General features: G+C 42.8%; 2 protein-coding genes across 2 annotated transcripts; both read left to right on the forward strand.

The window, feature by feature from the left end:
* Window positions 1-1,542: 1,542 nt before the first annotated feature.
* Window positions 1,543-5,711, forward strand: LOC135554274 (uncharacterized). Its single transcript, XM_064986473.1, has 2 exons — window positions 1,543-1,985; window positions 3,287-5,711. The coding sequence occupies exon 2, from the start codon at window positions 3,382-3,384 to the stop codon at window positions 4,552-4,554; it is 1,173 nt and encodes a 390-aa protein (XP_064842545.1). The 5' UTR covers window positions 1,543-1,985; window positions 3,287-3,381; the 3' UTR covers window positions 4,555-5,711.
* A 5,138-nt stretch (window positions 5,712-10,849) lies between these two features.
* Window positions 10,850-21,506, forward strand: LOC135554275 (filaggrin-like). The gene is made up of 2 exons (XM_064986474.1): window positions 10,850-11,111; window positions 17,281-21,506. The coding sequence occupies exon 2, from the start codon at window positions 17,785-17,787 to the stop codon at window positions 19,432-19,434; it is 1,650 nt and encodes a 549-aa protein (XP_064842546.1). The 5' UTR covers window positions 10,850-11,111; window positions 17,281-17,784; the 3' UTR covers window positions 19,435-21,506.
* Window positions 21,507-21,771: the final 265 nt, after the last annotated feature.

The raw sequence follows: 21,771 nt of genomic DNA on the forward strand, positions 1-21,771 counted from the left end.
CGTACAAAACATTAATAACAACACCTGCTCTTTCCATGACATAGACTTGCCAGGTGAATTAAGGTGAAAGCTATGATCCCTTATTGATGTCACTTGTTAAATCCACTTCAAATTGGTGTAGATGAAGGGGAAGAGACAGGTTAAAGAAGGATTTTTACACCTTGAGACAATTGAGACATGGATTGTGTATGTGTATGTGTCTAGTGGTTAGAGCGTTGGACTAGTAACCGGAAGGTTGCAAGTTCAAACCCCTGAGCTGACAAGGTACAAATCTGTCATTCTGCCCCTGAACAGGCAGTTTACCCACTGTTCCCAGGCTGTCATTGAAAATAAGAATTTGTTCTTTAACTGACTTGCCTAGTTAAATAAAGGTAAAAATAAAATAAAAAAGAGGGTGAATGGCCAAGACTAGATAATTAAGTACCTTTAAACAGGGAATGGTACTGGGTGCCAGGTTGTACCGGTTTGTCAAGAACTGCAACGCTGCTGCATTTTTCATGCTCAACCGTTTTCTGTGTGTATCAAGAATGGTCTACCACCCAAAGGAGATCTGGACAATTTGACACAACTATGGGAAGCATTGGAGTCAACATGGGCCAGCATCCCTGTGGAACGCTTTCCACACCTTGTATACTCCTTGCCTGATGAATTGAGGTTGTTCTGAGGGCAACTAAATACTAAGAAGATTTTCCTAATGTTTGGTATACTCCATGTATGTGTGTAGTTTAACCAATTTAGATTTGAAAAATGTGTCTATCTAATTCCAGATAAAATTCCATAGATGGAAGAAAATGGTTTTAAAATCTATTAATCCTATAGGAACACGACTGACAGCGGGGGAAATCATTTCCTAAAGTCTCAAGCTATTGCCTATGGTCTGGATTTGAAACTAATTCAAGAGAGTCTTTTTTTAAACCCAGGATTTATTTTCATAAGATGCTTGGTGGTCATTTGACTGATGCATACAGTATGTTCCCCTCTAAAAGCTCATGTGACTGCTGAATTCTGCTGTTTTCATGGAACCCCTATGGTTGCAGCCTGGTCTCAGAGCATTTTGTATTATTCTGTAAGTAAATCCAAAACACTTCTTTAGTATGTTCCATTGTGTTATGTAATAGGCCTATACTGTGTTTTTCTGAGATTCTGAGGATATTTCACAAGGCTGGGTCAATCTCTTGGCTTATGTTAAGGAGTTCATTGACACTGTGAAAGATGGATCATTGCATAAGAAGCAATATGGGAAACAGAAAGTATTTCCCTGAACTATATCCCTCCAGACACATACAGGTTTTATTTAGGGATATCTCCTTTATAATGAGAATGGATTCAGTGGAGATCATCATATGCTAGAAAACTGTGAAGTGCTTACATAATGACTGCTGGCATTTTCTTTCTCAATTCTATTCCAACAACTCTGATCTGTCACTCACTCTGACGTGATACCGCGTTTGCCATCCTTTAAAGCTGATTTTTGGTTGAAGAGCATAGGTCTATTGGAAATCTGCAGGGAGAGTGAGAGGGAGCCAGGGATGGCAATATTACTTCATTGTTACGAAAGGATGGGCTAGCGAGTTCAGTTGATGATGCATGAGCAGGATAACGTTATGTGAGCTGTCCCTTGCGGGGTGGGTCTTGGCAGGGAGAGAGGCGGTCTCAGTGAGCGCACCACACATATGCGGCCCATTGGTTCAAGTGAGGATAGGAAACGTCCTCAGCTGAACTTCACCGGGAAAGAAACAAATAGGAGCTGCAGCATTCCAAGTGGAGCAGAAACGCGAGACGCAAGGTGTCAGGGAGACTAGTAGCCTAATATTGAGTAGGCTAACAGTAACCTACTCCGTACAGGAAACAAAGTATCCTGTGTATTCGATGACCCAGTGCTGAATCGAAGCTGCTGAATTATTACGATCGCTCTGTTAAATTGTGACACGTTTCTGAAATTGAAAGATCGGTGTTTTTCTGAGACAACGAGAATCCAACTCAAGGTAATTTCACAATTTTCACTCATGAGGTGTATTTCAACAGTGCCTTCTTTATACTACAGAGAGTATAAATGTAACATTGTTGCCTACAACAGAAGCCTATCAATTATGTAGGCTACGATGATTTGAGGTTAAATAATATAAAATATACCAAGTAAAGAAAACTATAGCCAACTTTCGATTCAGCTTTAGAAGTAAAATAAATGTTATATATACATACATACATACATACATACATACATACATACATACATACATACATACATACATACATACATACATACATACATACACACACACATACATACATACACACACACACACAACTACTCCACAAATGTCATTATTAGGCATCGCCAGTGATCTATTCAGTAGATCACTTTACAGTCAAAATGATGATGAATTGAGATGATCTGAATAGATTTAGTGGAACAGGTGTGCAATTATGCTTAAAAGGACCTTCATTGCAATAGTTTGTTGTAACTTCCATTGCTGTTTCAATACGTTATTTCGTTCCCTTTGTATATCTGACTGGAATTTAGAATGACATCCACTAAACGGTTTAGAGAAGAACCAGTTCAGTCTTCGTTTAGGGATGTACTGTAGCTCGGTTCACAGTTCGATCTATACAGCGAACCAATTGTAAATGAACGGAGGGAATAGCAGTTGGGCGCGGAGTATTATCAACTTGCAAACTAGGCTAGTGCTCTAATAAATGTCCTTGATGCAATTCGATTCCTGAAAGATATAACGTCTGATCGTGAACTCAAACTGTTAAGCCATTTTGTTTTGGTGAAATAAAAAATAGACAAGGCAATCAATGCAGTCATTGCACAGATTGTTCTAGAGATTGATACGGTGTGTTATATAACACTATGTTATTAACCTACATGTAGGGTAACACTGATTTAGTCTGATGAAGCGACTGCAGTTCCAGTCATTGCGTCAGAACAGGGATAATAAATAAAAGCTTTCTTTAGAATTGGGAGGGGAAAAAACAAACCTTTTAGCCTCTTATTTATTAAAGTAATACGAATATAGATCTTATAAGTAACCCTTTAACCTTTAGACTGGCAGGAGCCAACTTTGATTATTATATTGTAAACATTTTCAAAAGAGATCAACATGTCTGTCTAGCACTTAGTACATCATGGTTCTTATTCAATAGTCATGTGGGTTTGTTGTGCAAGTAGCTCCAGTTTAACTGGAAAGATATAATGGGGTTACATAACATTGTGTTGTAACTGGTCTTGCATAACAACTAAATTCCCCTCTCCATTTATTCTTCCTCTTTTGAACGCTAGGTGGGGCTATTGAAACAATTTACCACCATAACATTCCACGACACTGGGTTTTGAGACACTATCTGAAGAACAGAACATCTCAACACAGCAAAATCATGAGTGTGACCAGTGAGATGTTTGAAGAAGATTCTCAAGACATGAGGGAGCAGAGCGGTGGGGAGTCCAGTGCTACACCTGGTGAGACCCTGTCCTTCACAGACGAGGCTGTGTCCATCCTGACCTCTAGCAGTCTATTGGCCCACTCTCTGCTCGGACGCACCTCTGCTCTGAAGCGCACCAATGACCCGCCCACCTCTGGAAACGCCCTCAGACGGAAGCGTGAGTTCATTCCCAGCGAGAAGAAGGATGACGGCTATTGGGACAAGCGCAAGAAGAACAACGAGGCGGCCAAGCGCTCCAGGGAGAAGCGCCGCGTCAACGACATGGTGGTGGAGAATCGCGTGCTGGCGCTGCTGGAGGAGAATGCACGTCTCAGGGCCGAGCTGCTGGCACTCAAGTTCCGCTTCGGCCTGGTCAAAGATCCCTCCAACACACCCATCCTGCCCCTCCCCACAGCCCCCTGTGCTCCACAGACCTTGGCTCCACACTACTATCTGCCCAGTGGACCAGGGAGCCACCCTGCTGCCCACGGGGGCCAGTTCAGCGTGCAAGGCTCCAGGGACGCTGGCAGCATGTCAGAGGACTCTGGATTCTCCACCCCTGGCAGCTCCAGTTTAGGGAGCCCCCTCTCCTTTGAGGACCGACTGAGTGATCATGGCAAACTGTCCCCACACAGAGCAGAGGAGCTGGGCTACGAGCTCCACCACTCCCCTTCAGAGGCCCAGGTGCACCACGGTGGACACTTCCCTGGGGAGCTCTCCAGAGTGATGATGGGGAAAGTGGAGTCTGGGGAGGGCATAAAGAACTTTCCTCACAAAATGCGCTTCAAGATCCTCAGCAGTGGAGAGGACAACAGGCACAGCCCCATACAGTCAATGGGAGTAAGAGATGGTCCCCGGGAGGCAGCCAGCGGACACATCATGTTGGGTGGAGCTGAGGGGGCAGGAGTCTGGCCACATAAGCAGGAGGGAGAGGAGACCAGGAGGGGGCGACAACAGCAAGAGTCCACTCAGTATGTCCACTCAGTATGTACACCCCTACAGGGCCAGACAGAGTCTCATTACCATACAGAGAACAATGTCCTCAAGTCCCACCTCAGCTCCCTCAGTGAAGAGGTGGCCCAGCTCAAGAAGTTGTTCTCAGAGCAGCTGCTGGCTAAAGTGAACTGAGCCCAGGACTGGGTCAGTGGATGCTTGGTGAACTGTCCCATCTCAGAAGAGGAAGCTCAATCTGAGCTAGCATACTAACATAAGCACACACACATAGTGAAAATGAGATGGGGGGAACAGAGACTCTAAACACCACAGTACCATGGCACACTGAGCTGCTACGGTGACAAACCAATGCCCTGGGCCAACTGGACTATGATCCACCCCAACTACTCAATTCCAACTATTTACCTATATGTTTAGGAGTGTGTGTATTTTTACCCTCTAATTTTGAGTTGTCCTGATTTTCTACTCTTAAATCCTAAATGCGTATCTGCGTCTCAATTGAGAACAGTTTCTGTAACAGGGACAAAGTACCATCATCACCTTATTAAAGCACAAAGCTATATGTGTTGGTTCACTTGTGGCCATCTGCCCCATACACTGTGAGACCCTCAAAAACACTCGGACACAAGAGGACACTGCCTCACCTCTCCAGAGGATGCTGTATTATTGACTGTCATCTCCACTCTGCATGTACAACAATGCTGCTTCTCAAGGTCTCACAGCCACAGAAAAACAATGTCAGTGATTGAGACATTGAGGTGAACTGGTGCTGAACTAATGTACACTGTAATTCAACTGGAGCTTCAACAAACTCATTATTAGTGCTGTGGCATTGGCACTAATTGGTTTTGAATATGCATGAGGAAAGAATTGTTTTCAACTGTAAACACAACCATAGAAAGGGCACTGAGGACAGATAACCTGAAAGGTGACGGTCTCCAGTCCCTGAATGGGGACTTTGAACTATTGTCATCTCTTTAATGTATTGCAACACAATGGACTTTGGATGATGACAATTGGAAATCAACTAATACTCTATCATTCCATTGCACAGTCAACAGCATAGCTGTGAGGACAGACACACACCATGTCAATCATTGAAATGTGATATGCTTCATGTAGGACAACACACTGTGTCTGGCAACTAGTGAAAGTGTTTTCATGTCTCAGATGAATACTGTTTGTTAGCCTTGTCCAAAGAATACATGGTCTGTGTAATTACTCGACATGCACTGTAAACTGTATCTAGGTGATGAAAACATTTGTTGTTCTGTGAATATCTGTATGAAAATACATTTTTTTGTACTTGTGAATAAATCTTTGAAATTAAATATTTGTGTCTCATTTTGATTATACACTTTCTAATCATCTAAAAGTCAAGCAGCCACTTGATCAGGGATGGCAGTATCAGGGATGGGCAATGACCTGTGAGCCCATTCAATCTGACCCGCGGGAGGTTTGATTAAAGAGAAAATGTGTGCGACCGTCTGTTGAATTTTGAAATCCCAATGGGGCTCTCAAGCAAAAATGATTGCCCACCCCTGCACTTGATCCTCCCACTGTTAGGACACCATTATATCCACTAAAGCATGCATTATCATAGATTTCCTCCATCTTTTAAGTCACTGAGAAAACAACATGTTGCAGTCTCCACTTAAACTGTGTAAATATGTATCCTGTTTAAAAAAAATATGTATCTTGCTTTGTCTCACATAATCTAACAGATGAGGAGTGATTGTTCTACATTGACTCAAAGATTTCTTCAGGGATTAAGTAGCAGCCTTTTGAGAACATATTTCATCAGTAAACACAAAAGTCAACTATTTAGAATATTCAACCTAAATGAATATCCTCTGTCACATCTTTCTCCTGTCTGAGACCTAACTTACACATAGCTACGTATGTAGGAAGAGCAGCAGTGCAAGACAGATTGGACAAGTAAGACTATAGAGCTTCGTCTATCCAGACAGGAGCAAACGAGTCCTGAGGGGTGGAGTCTGCATGCCAGTCATGAGCTAGTGTGTGTTCGAGGTCACAGCTACAGAGGAATTGCAATTATAGACATTACAGGGGATTTCAGGGGATGTGGGTGGTATGAGCTAGACTGGGTCTGAAGACACATTCACATTAACGAAATAAGATTTCATCATAACAAAATTAATTACACTCCCTACACGGCACCCATAGATTCACTCATCATGCAGATTTTTTACTAAGATATTTACCTACTTAGTCTCAGATGTGTCATACCAATGACATTTTAAAACTATAATTTGTCTGAACAGTATTCATTTCCCATATGAAATCCCTTGACAAACCAAAGTAAATCAGAGCGCAGTTATAAATTTGGTAGCATAATAACTTTAAAAGCCACTAGGTGGCAGCAAAGACTACCATTTGTTGAGTAGGCGAGCTGATGGTACGATTGTTGTCATTCAGAGCACACAGATCGTGACATAGTAGCCTGTGTGTTTATTTCAGTGTCGCAGATTTTATTTGGTGCAGGTGTAGTGGCAAAATTACACCAAGGTTTAATTGCTATGTCACTCAATAACAACACTCAACCCATGAAGTCATTTTATTATTATTTGCCCCTAGTAACCAACCCCTACATTGAATGAGATAGGCCTATCTAAACCAGCATGTGTGTCAATGTGGACAAGTCAAATCAATCAAGATGAAGAGAAAACAAGCTGACAGTAGAACTCTGTACAGGTTCCATGTACTCCATGTATCCACCAGTGCAGAACATCTGCCATTCACTGAGCCCTGTGCTGTTCCAATCTCATTACAAAGGAGAGGCTCTCCTCAACCTGCAGCTGGATTCACAGGTTCCTCAGTCAAATTGGGGATTCCTGTAGTGAGAGTGGGAGGAAGAGGAAGGGTGGGGGTGGAGGAGAGGAGTGAGGCTGGTTAATGAAGCTACTACTGCAGCAGCTCACTACTACACAACAACCCCCAATAACACACCCCTTAAACCGCAACCCCCCTGCTTACTCCCGTTTCCATTCTGTCCCCCCTGTTCATCAGCGGGAGATAACGCCGGTTGCTAGGCAGGAAGTGCGACAGTTACCATGGGAACCCATGCATATGTAGCTAGGAGGGGGAATGGTTGGGTGGGGTACAGAGGGAGTGGGGGGGGGGGGTGCGTCAAGTTCACGGCCAATGCTTCAGCTCTGAACAAAGAGGAATGGGAGAGAGAGGGGTATAATGGAAGCATGGCGGTGCTTGGACCATGTTTGGGGTTCTCTCCAGGTGATGAGATGGCCATAGAGTAGGCAATGAGTGGCATCTTCAGGTAAACAGCAATTACTAGACATAGAAAAATGAGGACCAATCCTCTAAGCCTCCATATGACCCAAATGAATAAAACATGCATTTGCTCTTAAGGTTGTTTCTATCATTGACATGTTTGAGGAAGGTATTGCTGCATGCTCCTCCATTCATTATCCACAATACAAAGAAACACATAGAAAACCTTTCACGAATGGTGAGTCAACCTGCTCATTTGTGAAACAAATGAGGCACATGGAGCTGCACTTGTGTCTGTGACTCTGTGTTCAATAGCACAATGATAAACAATCAAAGGCATGGCATTGCAGGTAGATCCGCAAAATGCATTTGAAAGCTCAAGTGGGTCGGTTGAAGAAAGAGAGAAAGAGAGAGAGAGAAAGACAGAGACAGAGACAGAGAGCATATGCTGAACAAAGATTGAGCCTGAAGTCAGATTTCAACCCTCCATGCCCTGCTGCTCTCTCCGGTCACATGAGAAGGAACCAGGGCCTTGAAGATAATGAGAGAGATCAAATAAAAGCATCTGCAATTGGAAACAGCCCTCTAGGCACCCAGCCAGTCCTTTTGTTCCAATCAAAACTGCCGTGGACACAAAAAATGCATTAAATAATACCATTATCGCTCCAGTTGTTTCCATGGCTCTCTGTGACGCAAGACAGAATAGGCACAGGTTGTAAGGTCAGATAGTGGAGGGCAGCCAACAGGGGGCTTTAATGATCAACTAAGACTTTCATTACTGAATGGTCATGTTTTGCATGTAATGTGCAATGCACATCATTCAGTAATGAAAGTCTTAGTTGATCATTAAAGCCCCCTGTCGTCTTACACCATATAGAAGGTAGCACTTTACATAGTTTTAAATACACAATTGTAACACATTGGTTGTAACATATTGTGTGTTTTCGGTACTTCCCAAATATTGAACTAAAATATGACTGCAATTGTATTTATTGCTGTTATTGCCAGCTCAGAAATGTGTTACCCAGTACAGTAATGACAGTTTAGACTTTTGGAATGTAATCTGTGACCCGTGACAAAAATTATTTGTCTGAAATATCCATATCCTTTTGCTCATTTAATGCATATCTTGACATGGAATGAGCAATATATCTTAGGCCTATGTCCTAGCTGGATATGAAGATGCCATGTAGCTACAGCACGGGGAAGGTTGACTGCTCATTTTCACTCTCATTCTGCTTTTTTCCTGGTAAATGAATTCCAGGTGGGACAGGCTCATGCTTAGGATGTAGACTGTGACCTCCTGTGCTTTGTGATGATTACACCCTCTTCCTCTCTCCAGTCCATCTGCCCTCCACTATCTGACCTTACAACCTGTGCCTATTCTGTCTTGCGTCACAGAGAGCCATGGAAACAACTGGAGCGATAACGGTATTATTTAATGCATTTTGTTGTGTCCACGGCAGTTTTTTTCATTGGAACAAAAGGACTGGCTGGATGCCTCATAAGAGGGAGGATGCCAATAAAGTAGCCTACGGTATAAAGAGGTTTCAATGTCTTTATAAGATGAGAATGAGGTACTGAGCTCTTGAGATTCAAGTGGTTATGCAAAAACTATAACCAGATGCATCGAACCACAAGGCCACAGCTGCTGGAAATGAGATGTCACAACAAAATCAGACAATTTACTGCAATATGTCTACAAATTACTAAAACTAATTTTCATCCTGTTCTTGCTTGGCATAAGTGATCAACCTGGTCTCAGACTAGACGTAAAATGGTAAACGGAAATCTGGAACACTCAAAATAGCATGACATGTTACGTTTGGTATGGTTGCATTTGATTTATTTTTTACATTTTAGTCATTCAGCTGATGCTCTTATCCAGAGCGACTTACAGTAGTGAGTGCATACATTTGAATACTTTTTCGTAGGGTGGATAGGTGGGCATGTAACACGTGATCGAAACTCATCACAAACAACTTGAACATTTTAGCTAATTAGCAACTATTTATTACTTTTTAGCTACATCCATCCCCAAACCCTAACTTTAACTCTTTAACCTAACTCCTAACCTTCACCTCACAGGAGGCTGGTGAGGGGAGAACAACTCATAATAATGTCTGGAAAGGAGTAAATGGAATGGTATCAAACACATGGAAACCATGAGTTTGATTAGTTCGATACCATTCAATTAATTCCATTCCAGACATTACTATCAGCCCATCCTCCCCAATTAAGGTGCCACCAGCCTCCTGTGCTTAACCCTAACCATAACCCCTAACCTAGCTTACGTTAGCCACCTAGCTAACATTAGCGTTAGCCACCTAGCTAATGTTAGCCACAACAAATTGGAATTCATAACATATCTAATGTATTGCAAATTCGTAACATTTTGTACGAATTGCAAATCGTAACATATTGGACGAATTGCAATTTGTAACATATACGAAATGTTATTTGGAACATATCATACGAAATGTAATTCGGAACATATCATACGAAATTGATGATGGACATCCACAAATGAATACATACCATACCAAACATAGCTAATTTGAGTGTCCTGTATTTTTGTTTACTATATTATGTCTACCCCTGAATCCAGGTTGCAGCTATGTGTATGTCACAATTGTATGTGGCCATGTCACAATTGTAACTGATCATTGTAGCTCCTGATAAATGTGTACATTGGATTCAAACCCATGTCACCTGCTCCACATTAAGCTAAAGCCTAGGCCATGTAGACTATGCCTTCAATCTTCTGAATATGAAGAAATAATGCTATGCTAATGGGGGACAATGTGAATAGATTTTGGTTTGCGGATTAGAATAAAACTGAAAAAAATAAAGCTATATTTAAAAAGGAAAAACTGAGCCGTCTGGAGTGATTAGGCCTATCCATTCAATAAAGGGGCACACACTTCTCACCCAAACAACAGCTGTTTATTTATATATCTTCTGCTGAAGGCTTGTTTCTAAAAATGGCTCCCCACCATTCCATTTTTCCAAGTCTCTCTCTCACTCTCTCTATTAACCTAATTAGGGGTATCTCACCCTACATCTCAGCAAGTCTGGCTTATTCCCTCCCCTCTCTCCTCTTCCCCATCTCTCCGCAACAGAATTCGAAGGAGAAGAAAGGGGAGGGGGCAGATACGGAGCGCGCGAGCGAGAAACAAAACGTGACTATGCACCCAAAGACTCCTGTTATGCAACTGCTGACCTACTAACATACAATTGGAGACATTGAGAGAGCAAGGAGGAAATTGTAGCAAGTCCCTAACGTAATAAGAGAACAGATTCAAATTAAGCGACACAGAATTCATGCTCACATACAGGCAATAATCACAGAGCTCGCACTATACTTGAAGGACGATCGCACATTTGAATTCGATAGTAGTCAGAAATAGGAATTGTTGAACAGAAACGTGGCTGTTATATTAGACATCGCACTGTGGGATTTTATTTACACATACACGGTAAGCATTTATTTGATATGGATTGCTTTTAAATGTCCAGTCGATTCATGTATATAATGTGACTTATTATTAGTGAAAACAATTCAATCCAATTGTTTAATAATACTAATTTCACTGTTATTTAGTGGCACATCGATTAGACTATATAATTGTAGTTTTGCATGACTTTCAAGTTCACTGATATATTGTTGCAAACATTTTGGCACAACGGGAAGTGTTTATAATTTTGGTGACGGACGTTGAACCATATGTATGTTCTGTCAAGGCAAGGCGAGGCGTCCCCCCCCGGGGGGTGGATGGAATTCCTTCAGAACAAGGAACGCTGTGTGGCAGAGGCCACAGAAAACACACATATTTGGAGTAGCTTCGCCCCGCCCATCATAGTAGAGTTTTGAAAATATTGAAAGATACAATAACTTGAAATACGGTAAAATTATTTTTCTTTGGATTAATTCCTCTATTATTTAGTAACATAAGTATGGACATTTATTTGAGCAAAATAAACCCATTAATGATGGTCTGAGGACACACTTCTCTCCATCACATGTAGTAAGTAGTTATTTGTGAAAGGTTAGCCAACCCGTTAACCCTTCCTCTGCTCTGTGGGGCAAGCTGAATCTAGAGTAAAGGCTACTGGAGTATTGTGCTGTCCTGCATCTCTGAAAACATTGTTTTGGATATGAATGATAGTCTATAGTATTGTCTGTTTTTGTAAAGTGAGCTGGATATACCGGGCATGTTTATTTCTGTGCTTATTTAGGCTACTGGGTCAAATGTAGGCTACTGGGTCAAAATCTCAAAGTCGTGACAAATTGTTGGATTAGCCTATGGGTAGCGAATGCAACAGGGCAACAAGCTATGTGCAAGAAACTTGCTTTTGCCTTGAATGACTTCCCCGGGGATCTGTTATAATTTGCAAAAGGTACATTTATCAGAGACAAAGGTGGTATGTTCTGAGACACCACAAAGAGTAGTGGTATGTTCAGAGACACCACAAAGAGTAGTGGTATGTTGAAGAGGGCAGAACACTTATGATGTGATGTGGATATGTGCCTGCCGTGTAGGTTATTAGTTATATTGGGAAACAATTTTCGACAGCAACTATGTAACGTGCATTATAGTCTCCAATTCCGTATCAGCAACACTGTTGCGCACTGCATGACCATCTCAACGTTTAACCTATTCAGTTATGAGGCTACATGCATATAAGAATTAATACTGCACACACACTTGTTGTAACTTGTCGTATAAAAGACCACCCTGCTCAGTCTGAATGTTGAAAGTACCCCCACGTGGGAATGATTGTGGAATGTGTGCCCCCGCCAGGTGCTCATACATTTGTTGTTTAGTGATGGCATGCGCTCTTGTGTCTAGCCTACTTTTGGTGCCGTGGTAAGGGTGTAGGCTATTCACGCTATTCATGTTTTTATGAAAAGTCATACCGGGATTATATCTCACGAAAGTTCATCAATACCGTGTGGTTTAGAATTTAGCCTATGGTACAGGTGTGCTATGGTACAGGTGCTATGGTACAGGTGCTATGCACAATGGGAAATTACGCAAAGCATTTGGTTATGCGTTACATTTTTGTAACACATTACACTAAAGGCTGTAGTAATGGTGCGGGCTGCATAATAAATCATTAAAGTAAATTAAAACAGATATAGGAAGGGGAGATGACGGAATCAGCGGAAACCCATTGGTTGGAGCATAAGGTGGACCGCTATGCCAGCTCCAAATGTAGGTCACATTAGTCATAAAGGGGAGGGGTTGTGCTGCAGAGCCCCTTATAATACCAGAATAAAAACCTACCAAAATAAATCCTAGCTGGCTTGGCAAATACACCCAACCCATTCATGCAAAACAGAAACACTGATGGGCAGCAGATAAATGTGCCTAATAAACATTTAGGTTTCCTTCATATCATAGTGATACACAATTAGAAACATATTCATTTTGCCTCACCCTTCTGTGCCACACCCCATTTCTGTAGGATTCATGAATCATCCCTTTAAATTGCTTGTAATTGCAATGATCAGCTACTATATTCCTTATTGTATTAGTAGGCTTACTTATTTTATTGCTAAAAACATGGTAATAACATGGCTATAATTATCATGAGGATGAGATTGCCTATGTTTCACTAGAGCAGCGTGCACTATGTCTTGTTTCACTACTATCGTAGTTGATGGTGAACAATGTGGAGTGGGGTTTACCCTGACCTGCCTGACATTCTCAGGGTTTCCTGGCACAATGAAAGATAATGAAGGATATAGTAGGTGCTTTGTTATTGTGCTGCTGTGGCTGGGAGGGAGAGGCAGAGAAGTAGGTCAAGGGAGCACATGTGACGGGGAAACACATGGACTGCACTGGGTCACTCCCTTTTCCCCTGTTTAACGGAGGCTGATATGGCTGTGTTTATGGAACAAGGAGTTGGCTTGGAACTCCGCCTTCATGTCCAAGAATTTGTACTTTTTCTTGGGAAGATAAACCCAGTCTTGGAATCAGGGTTGGACGATATTTGGGGAGACCCCTTCTACGATGTGCTACTCCAAATATCGCGATATCGTCGTTCTGCACCGTTAATGACTAAATCATTCTAGACTTTACAATTTTTGTACTTATTTGCAATGGTATAGTCGCATTCTCATTAATTAAAAAATAAGGCTTATTCATTTACACGTCATTTTCAACATATTGATACAGCACATCACGATATATCGTCTTGCACTTCACAATATATCGTCAATGTCAAATGTCACTATTCTATTTAATCATATATCAGCCCAACCCTACTTGGAATTTGGGGAAAAGCCATCTATTTGCATTGTTCCCCCCTGGGGGCAGTTCAGTTCCTTAGTCTCAGTAAAATATTGCACCCAGGTCTGGGGGCCTCCTCCTTATTTTACTCCTGCTCCCATTAAGAGCGCAACAAAAACAAGCTTTTGAACTCAAGCCCCATCAAATATAGCTTTGTGTGGTTGTTTGGACCCAATAATTGTAAATGGCATACATTTAGATTCTCTTTGATCACTTCACAAATGTAACCAAGCCCTTTCCTGTGTTAGAATGACTTTATATGTAGTATGTATAACAAGGATGTGTGCTAATGTTAAACAGAGCTATCAGTAACAGATTCATACTCTGAGATGCAGCTTTGGAATAATGGAATTCATTATGGTCTACCACAAGCGTAGGAGTGTTCCATTGAAACACAGAGCCTCGTAAGCATATTAGATGGGTGAAAAGGGAAGCAGTAGAATTTCTTACTATTTGACATTTGTTCTGGCAGGTCACACTACATTTTTCATAAAAACAAACTTTCATTGGCAATCACTCTCAGTACCCTGCAGTTAGATATTTGATACACTATATTGAAGTGGAAAGGTTTGATGCTTAGATGTTCTGATTAGCAGGTAAGGGTGGCATGCAGTGCCCTATTCCTGTAGCAGTAGTGGGAGACTAAGAGCTTGTGATGCATTAATCAGCAAACACTCCAGCTGCATTCATGTCTCCAGCTAATTCCAGCCGCCCGCAGAGGAGATGAGCAGCTTGTTTTGTTTTTTTTACAGTCAATCTGTTTGCGCAGTGGAAGTGTGTTGTTCGATGAGGAGGGATTGATGTTGAGATGATTAGTTGCCCCCTTTTTTACTTTTGTTTCCATAGGTGATATGTTGTTAACGCTGGTACAGTACCCCGTTTGTTTACATCCTGCGAGGGGCTATCATCTGAGCTCATTTCCCCCTTTCTTTTGTCTACCTTCTCTCAATCTCTTCATCCCTCTCGCCGTGCATCTTTCACCTCTATAAATCGAGTACTCTCTAATTCTCTGTATCTCTCTCCCTGCCTCGCCCGTGGTTCCACTGACCTATATTCCAGCTTGCTGTTTAGGCACTTGTCACAGCCAAGTGTTTACTGGGTGATCCCTGGTTTCTGTGGTCTTTCCACTCTTTCCCTCCTGCCCATGAGCCACATGCAAATGGCTTGTGGGAATGAGGACCTTAAAGTACTGCATTTAGAAGTGCGTTATCAGGCCCTGTCTCAACCATTTTCCCAGGCATAATTGTAGCCTGTATCCCTATTTAGTCTCTACTGGGACCCAAATGACCCATACCTAGAAGGCTTGTCATCATTTTGTGGGAAGCAAAACATTTTTAAATATCCCATCTAGATTTGCGCTAATTTTGTTGCTGAATTGTGCCTGGAAAGAAGAATTGTGTTGAACCCACATTTGAAAAGTGCAGAGCAATTGGCAGTTACATAATTTTACCCCAGACTCATGGGAGAATATAACCCATGGAGAAAAAAACAGAATATGAGGTTACAGAGGCAGAGAGAATCAGTGTGTCTCAACTCATGTTGTTCAGTAAGCAAAGTAGAATAAATTAGGTAGGGAGGCAGGGATGAAACAACTCCTGTTGGCCAGCAACTAATTTGATTTAAGTAATTTGATTTTAAAGCATACAAGACCAGTTTAATGGAACCATGGAACAAGGGAACATAGTCTGAATGAGTTCTCAAATGTTCCAGGAAGACTCCATCCTCGATGCCTGTTGAATTCCTTTGCTTGCCTCAAGTCACCTGTATGGAATGTAATTGATATTGAACCAGTTAGTCAGCAACACAGATAAAATAACTGGTACACAACCAGCAGAGACAAATTGGAAACATGAAAAGAGACAGTGCAAAAGCCATTTGGCTTATTCATGAAAATCATACTTAAGTTGTTTGGCTAGTGACACATCTACCTCTGTTTACCTCATTACCAGGAGATTCCCTGCTGAGCAGGTTCCCAGACACTTCATAGTTATGAGGCTGACCACCCTGGTGTCATAATTCAGGAGAGCTTGGTACATTCTCCAGACCCGTCCTTCCTGAGACTTGACCTATATTCATTAATTAACCCCCAACATCCTTACCTTAAATTCCCGTACCCTCTCCACCTCTTTTCCTTGGCACGGATCCATTGTCTTCGTTCACCGCCAGGAACTGGTTGTCCAAATAGAATGTGAATTTTTACATTCATGATAATTTCTATGTAAACGTAGTGGGCTGTTTTGGAATGGTTGTTTTGGAATCTTTCTAGAATCTAGAATTCTAAAATGGAATGAGGGGAAGCCTACAACCACTGCACCTATGTGATTCACTGTCCTGGCTCTTAAAATAAATCTGCCTGAAGGACAATTTAGAACAGCCATGATATAAGTCAATAATGGCTGTTTAAAGCTTACAAATTCAATGTCCAATCATTCCATGTGTTTGAAGGATGTAATTTCGGGGAGCTTACATGGTAGTCATGTGCTCTCGACTTGGTTGCCAGACATGCAGTTATGATTACAAAGGCGGAGGAATAATGTCACAAATAGCAAATGTGTAAGGTCTTACTCAGAAAAAGATAGTACCTCAGAAACTACTATATTGGCCTCATGTTTATTACACCATGCAAGTCAACGTCAACATGCGAGGCTAAACGCGTCCACATGCTTCCCAGCCGAAACAGTTGGGAAGAGTTTGTGCATAAATTGTGTAAGGGTACAGAATCATTTTCATGCACATTTTGTCATTGAGAAATACTGCACCAAACACCCCAGTTAGATGTAAAATTGCTTGACTAAGATCTCTTCTGCAAAAACATCAAAATGATTGACAGAGTTCTTGATTTATCATAGATTCATTCTGACTATTTTGAGGAAGTGTATATTGGCTACGGCATCTCAATATGGACAAAGTACTATTGCCACTTTTTTCCCTAGTTTTCCAAGCGAAGGTATTTTAAGGGAGTTTGCAAGCACACTTGTTCAGTTTGGCAAGTCGCCAGCCGAACTGAAGCATGCTGACACCTTAAGGGGTCATGGACCACCGACAGAGAAGATCAATAGAAGGGCCATGAGGTCAGACAGTGGTTACTAGGGTCTAGTGAATATTCACTGGTTGCCAGGGGTAACAAAGCCAGACATGCAGAACATAGATGAAAAGCAGAAGGATGTGAGAAGGAGCGTATTATTAATTATTCCTCAAAATGATTTGATCACCAGTCATGCCAAAAACTAAAATGGATTTCATTAACAATGACATAAAGAAGATATTACACCTTCAATCTGAATGCATAGTGGTGGACAGCAGTCCACGAGGATTAAGAGTTTTGCCTTTTCTTTCTTTGTCTCCTCAGCCTTTCATCTTGCAACCTACTGGAGAAGGAGAGAGGTAGCGCCCCTCCCAAGGGACTGACAAGCCGAGATAGACTGAGTGACCTACATCCTGCAACACGCCTGGAGCAGTACAACACTTCTCTGTCTGCACAGCACAGCGCTCTCACAGAAAGATAGAAAAGCAAAACAGAGAAAAGAAGGTTAGAGAATTGCTCAGTGAAGCTTGTCACATTCTCCACTCCAGGAACTCTTTTTTTCTCTACAAGGCAGCGTTGACCCACTTTTCTGTCAGAAAGCTGAAGAGACTTGCCTAGAGAAAGGCTGAACATACATTGGATAAATGAGGGGAATTAACGCAGAGTTCCACTGTTTCTTGATCTTCTTGGCCAGTTTAGACACTTGAACTATAAGCTCATTCATTCAGTGAGATATAGCTGAATCCCACTGTTCCTTATCACCCCATTCCTTGAGTTTCCTTTCCAGTGGTTGTAGCAATATTCCAAACCGTCCTCCACTGAGCAACAATGGAATGCCTGAATTCACAACTCCAATCAGCAAGCTCAGAAAAGAACCTGGACAGCCTAGAGACATACTCTAACTACGCAGAGTCTCTCCCATCACCTCAAGGAACCCCCTCTCGCCAGGGGCGTCTCGTCAAGCCCAGCATGAGTTGCAGACGCAAGCGTGAGTTTATCTCTGATGAAAAGAAGGATGCATCCTACTGGGAGAAGCGCCGTAAGAACAACGAGGCGGCCAAACGCTCCAGGGAGAAGCGACGACTGAACGACATGGTGTTGGAAAACCGCGTCATGGTGCTGAATGACGAGAACTGCCGCCTGAAGACGGAGCTGCTGCAGCTGAAGCTGCGCTTTGGCCTTATCAGCACTGCCTCCTACATGGAGAAGAGCCAGCAGCTCACTAGTGGAGGCAACAATGGAGGTACCGGGAGATCCTCCACATCCAATTACTACTCCAGCGGCTACTCCAGCAGCTCCCAGGTGATGATGAACTCTGACTCCTCGGAGACTGAGCAGTCAGGCAGCGGGGGGGGGCATAGTCAACTGGTGACGTACTCCCCCCATGGGTCCCTTTCAGACATGTCAGACGGGTCCTCCCGGGACAGCCCGGAGCCTGCGGTCTACGGGATCAAGCAGGAGGAAAGCAGCCTGGAGATGGACATTGGAAGCAGCATGTTCAACGTCCACCATAGCCTGTCCTCCACACACCACCAGGAGGAGATGGAGTCGGTCTACCACAGCCAACAGCACCACTCCTACCACCACCAGGAGAGCATCACAAGCCAGACCAGTCAGGTCCCTCCACCCACCCAACAGAGGAGTGTCATCCTCTACCGCTCCAGTAGTGCCTCCTACCCTGGGGAGAGCCAAAGGCAGCAGGACATAGATCAACAGACAGCCCAACAGCAGAGTGCTCAGGCCGGCCATCTGGCCCAGGCTCGAGAGAGCCACACAGAAAGCTCAGAGAGACTGGCAGAGGTGACCAATCAGATGGAGAGGAAGACACTAGACTCCCCTCCGTACCACTACTCAGACTGCCACAGCGAGGCAGGAGAGGGGCAGGTGTACAGAGCTCTGCAACAGGAGCAAAAGACCCAGACGGGCCTCGCTCCAGACATCCTCCAAAAACAGGAGGCCGTCACATCCCACCTGTGCCACAACCAGGCGAGTCACTGCTATCTTAGCACCCAGGACGAGGAGCCCCCCATACTGACCTATGAGGGCGGGGCCAGGAGTGAGGGGTACTACCAAGAACATTCAACCTCAGGCAAAGACACCTCCTCTAGTGACAATGACCCCCGCAGCTCTGACAAGGAGACCTCCACGGACGACGAGTCCCCGTCCTCCTCCTTATCTGACACCGGGAGTTACCTCCAGCACCTGTCTGTCTCACACCAGCCAGGGTCCCCTCTGCCCTCCCCGCAGGACTCCTCCCAATGCCAAAGCGGGGACACCCAGGCAGAGGTTAAGGGCACTGCCCTGCCTCACAAACTGCGTCTCAAACACAAAGCCATGAGCTCCCAGCAGGACTCTCCCACCACCCCTCCTCCTTCCTCTATCCTACCCCTGCCCCAGCACCCTTACCTGGCCCTCACGCAACAGCAGAGCGGGAAAGAGAGGGAGAGTGAGAGCCAGCCCCCCCACAGGGTTCTATAAGCAGCCGTCCTCACCTGAGTCAAGGAAGGCGAGTGGGGAAAGGGAGTCGTCAAGCGGACGCCATAACAACAGCCGAGACTAAGTGCCTATAGAACACTTGAGGGCAACACAAATTTGTTGAGGTTCCTTACATTGTGAGGTGTCTCTGATGCTGCCTTAGATCAAAATACGCTCTTTCCCTTTCCCCTCCTCAATCTCAATCCACTATCGTCCCTTTACCCCATCTACACCTCCCTCACCTTCATGTCCTGGGACTAAAAAGCTGTACTGAAGCCCAAAACAGGGCTGGACTTCTGGGGGAACAGTATTCTATGTGTATATATTGTATATACACTTTTCAGTTCTTGCATCTTCTCCATAATTACAGAAGGACTTTTGTTTCTAAATGTGAGGAGGGATGAGACTCTTTCATATCGTTTTTTGTCAAACCACAGTTGGTCATTTCAAATGAGAATATAAGTTGACCATTATAGGAATTGTATTGTCAGCTTTCAGTGCCCCTTCTATGGTGCACATCTGGCTTTAGACAAACATAGCAGCAACATTCTGGGAACATTCCCTTGACCAAAGATGCAACACAATGAGAAGTTCCATCTCTCTTCTCTAACTCTACCTCTACCAATCCATATTTCCCTTCCCATCTCCATGATCTCACACAGCCCCATCCGTCATCTATCTTGTTCAAGCACTCGGTTTGTATATTACTGTAAATTTACCAATAATTTATAAATATATATTTTTGAAGAAAACAAACAAATGTCACAACAATGCGACAAACTGTTGAGGCAAGAAAGGACTTGGCCGTTATCATCCTGTTTTTGTCAGAATTACTGTACAGTCACATTGTGTCTACTGTTGCAAACTCCACTTAAGTTAAAATGCCTTTAATGTCATCACTTCAACTCTGTTTACAGAAACATGGCCGATAGCTTTTGAAATGCAGCTAACCTGTTATTGCAGTAGATCTTTAAGATCTTAGACAGCATTCAATCAAAGTCAATCAGAGACAGAACTAGGCTGCTGGCCTAAAGTTGAGCATCATCAACAGTCTAGACTTCCACTGTTCGTTCCCATCTCTTAGCCCAATGTATTTATTCCTATGCCCACATCTGCAGAAAAGCCAATAGGAACATAGACTAAAATGTGAATGTGTATAAACCTTAACGTATAAAAGCTCAAGTTAAAACCGCAAAGTGGGGAAGTATAGGGGAGGGAGTTATTTTAAATATAGTAATATAATCTAAATGATATCTGTATGATATTTGAACTCTGAGTGAGGCCACCTAGTCTCCTCTGCAAATCAACACACTACACAATGCACTGAGCTCAGAACCTCAGGCTTCTGACCTGACGTCGATCCACTGCCCTTGAGACACGGCGTTAAACCCAGATACTAGGTCATTGGATCTCTGAAACAGAAGCTCACAATTAGCTCATGACATTAGAAAAACCTGGTTTAGAATAATCAGAGCTATTGCAATTAAGTTTTGTAAAAACTAAGGACAATCTCTACTTTGTTAATGAAATAGGGATTTCCCCTTTTTCGAATGTGCCTCTGTAGTGTAATACATGGGGCATCTACCCCCGGCCTTTATTGTCCTCGTATTGGGTGACAATGAGAAGCCTACACTGTACCACACAGTTTATAAAGTATATGTACCATGTTGAGCTTCTTTGCCACTTGTGTATAAATGTAAAGCTTTCCCTCTCTCAGACAACACTGTAATGTTAATGTCATTGTTTTATTTGTTCTGTGTTCTGTTACTATCTTCGTGTGTCTTTCTCCTATTGACCGTGATGATGGATTTGCGCCATACCCCCATCCTCCCTTTTTTCCCAATGTGTTTTAAATCAGTGATGCTTGTGTTTTTGCTGATGGTTTTATGAAAAAGATTCTAAAAAGACAAAGATGCAGATGAGACTTGTGTGGTGTTTAGCAGTAGGTGGTGTCTAGGTCGCCACCACCACCCCTTTTTGACATGGCTGTGTATGTAAAGACACTAATATTCATCATGGAAGATGGATGCATTTCAAGATTGAAAACAATAAAAAAGGATGTTGAATTTCTCAACAAATCGTAAAAATATTGTTAGATTGATCCTTTCTTTACTCGTGTCTATGTGGGTTACACACAGTTCATGATGGGTCTGTTTGAAAATCAGCTGTGCATATGCCAGACAGATAAAGACCAACACCTCTCTGTAGTTATCACTTGATACTGAATACAAACGGGTTCATAGGTTAGATATAACACTGCAAAGAATAATAATAACCATATGCCAACCAGCGTAATAAACAAAAACTAACTCGAATTTATACCAGAGCAGCTGCTGACAA

Source organism: Oncorhynchus masou, chromosome 14 (assembly GCF_036934945.1).
Source record: "Oncorhynchus masou masou isolate Uvic2021 chromosome 14, UVic_Omas_1.1, whole genome shotgun sequence".
Lineage (NCBI taxonomy): Eukaryota > Metazoa > Chordata > Actinopteri > Salmoniformes > Salmonidae > Oncorhynchus > Oncorhynchus masou.

Excerpts from the sequence above, each read along its gene's own strand:
- LOC135554274 (XM_064986473.1), top strand. The coding sequence starts at position 3,382 with ATGAGTGTGACCAGTGAGATGTTTGAAGAAGATTCTCAAGACATGAGG.
- LOC135554275 (XM_064986474.1), top strand. The coding sequence starts at position 17,785 with ATGGAATGCCTGAATTCACAACTCCAATCAGCAAGCTCAGAAAAGAAC.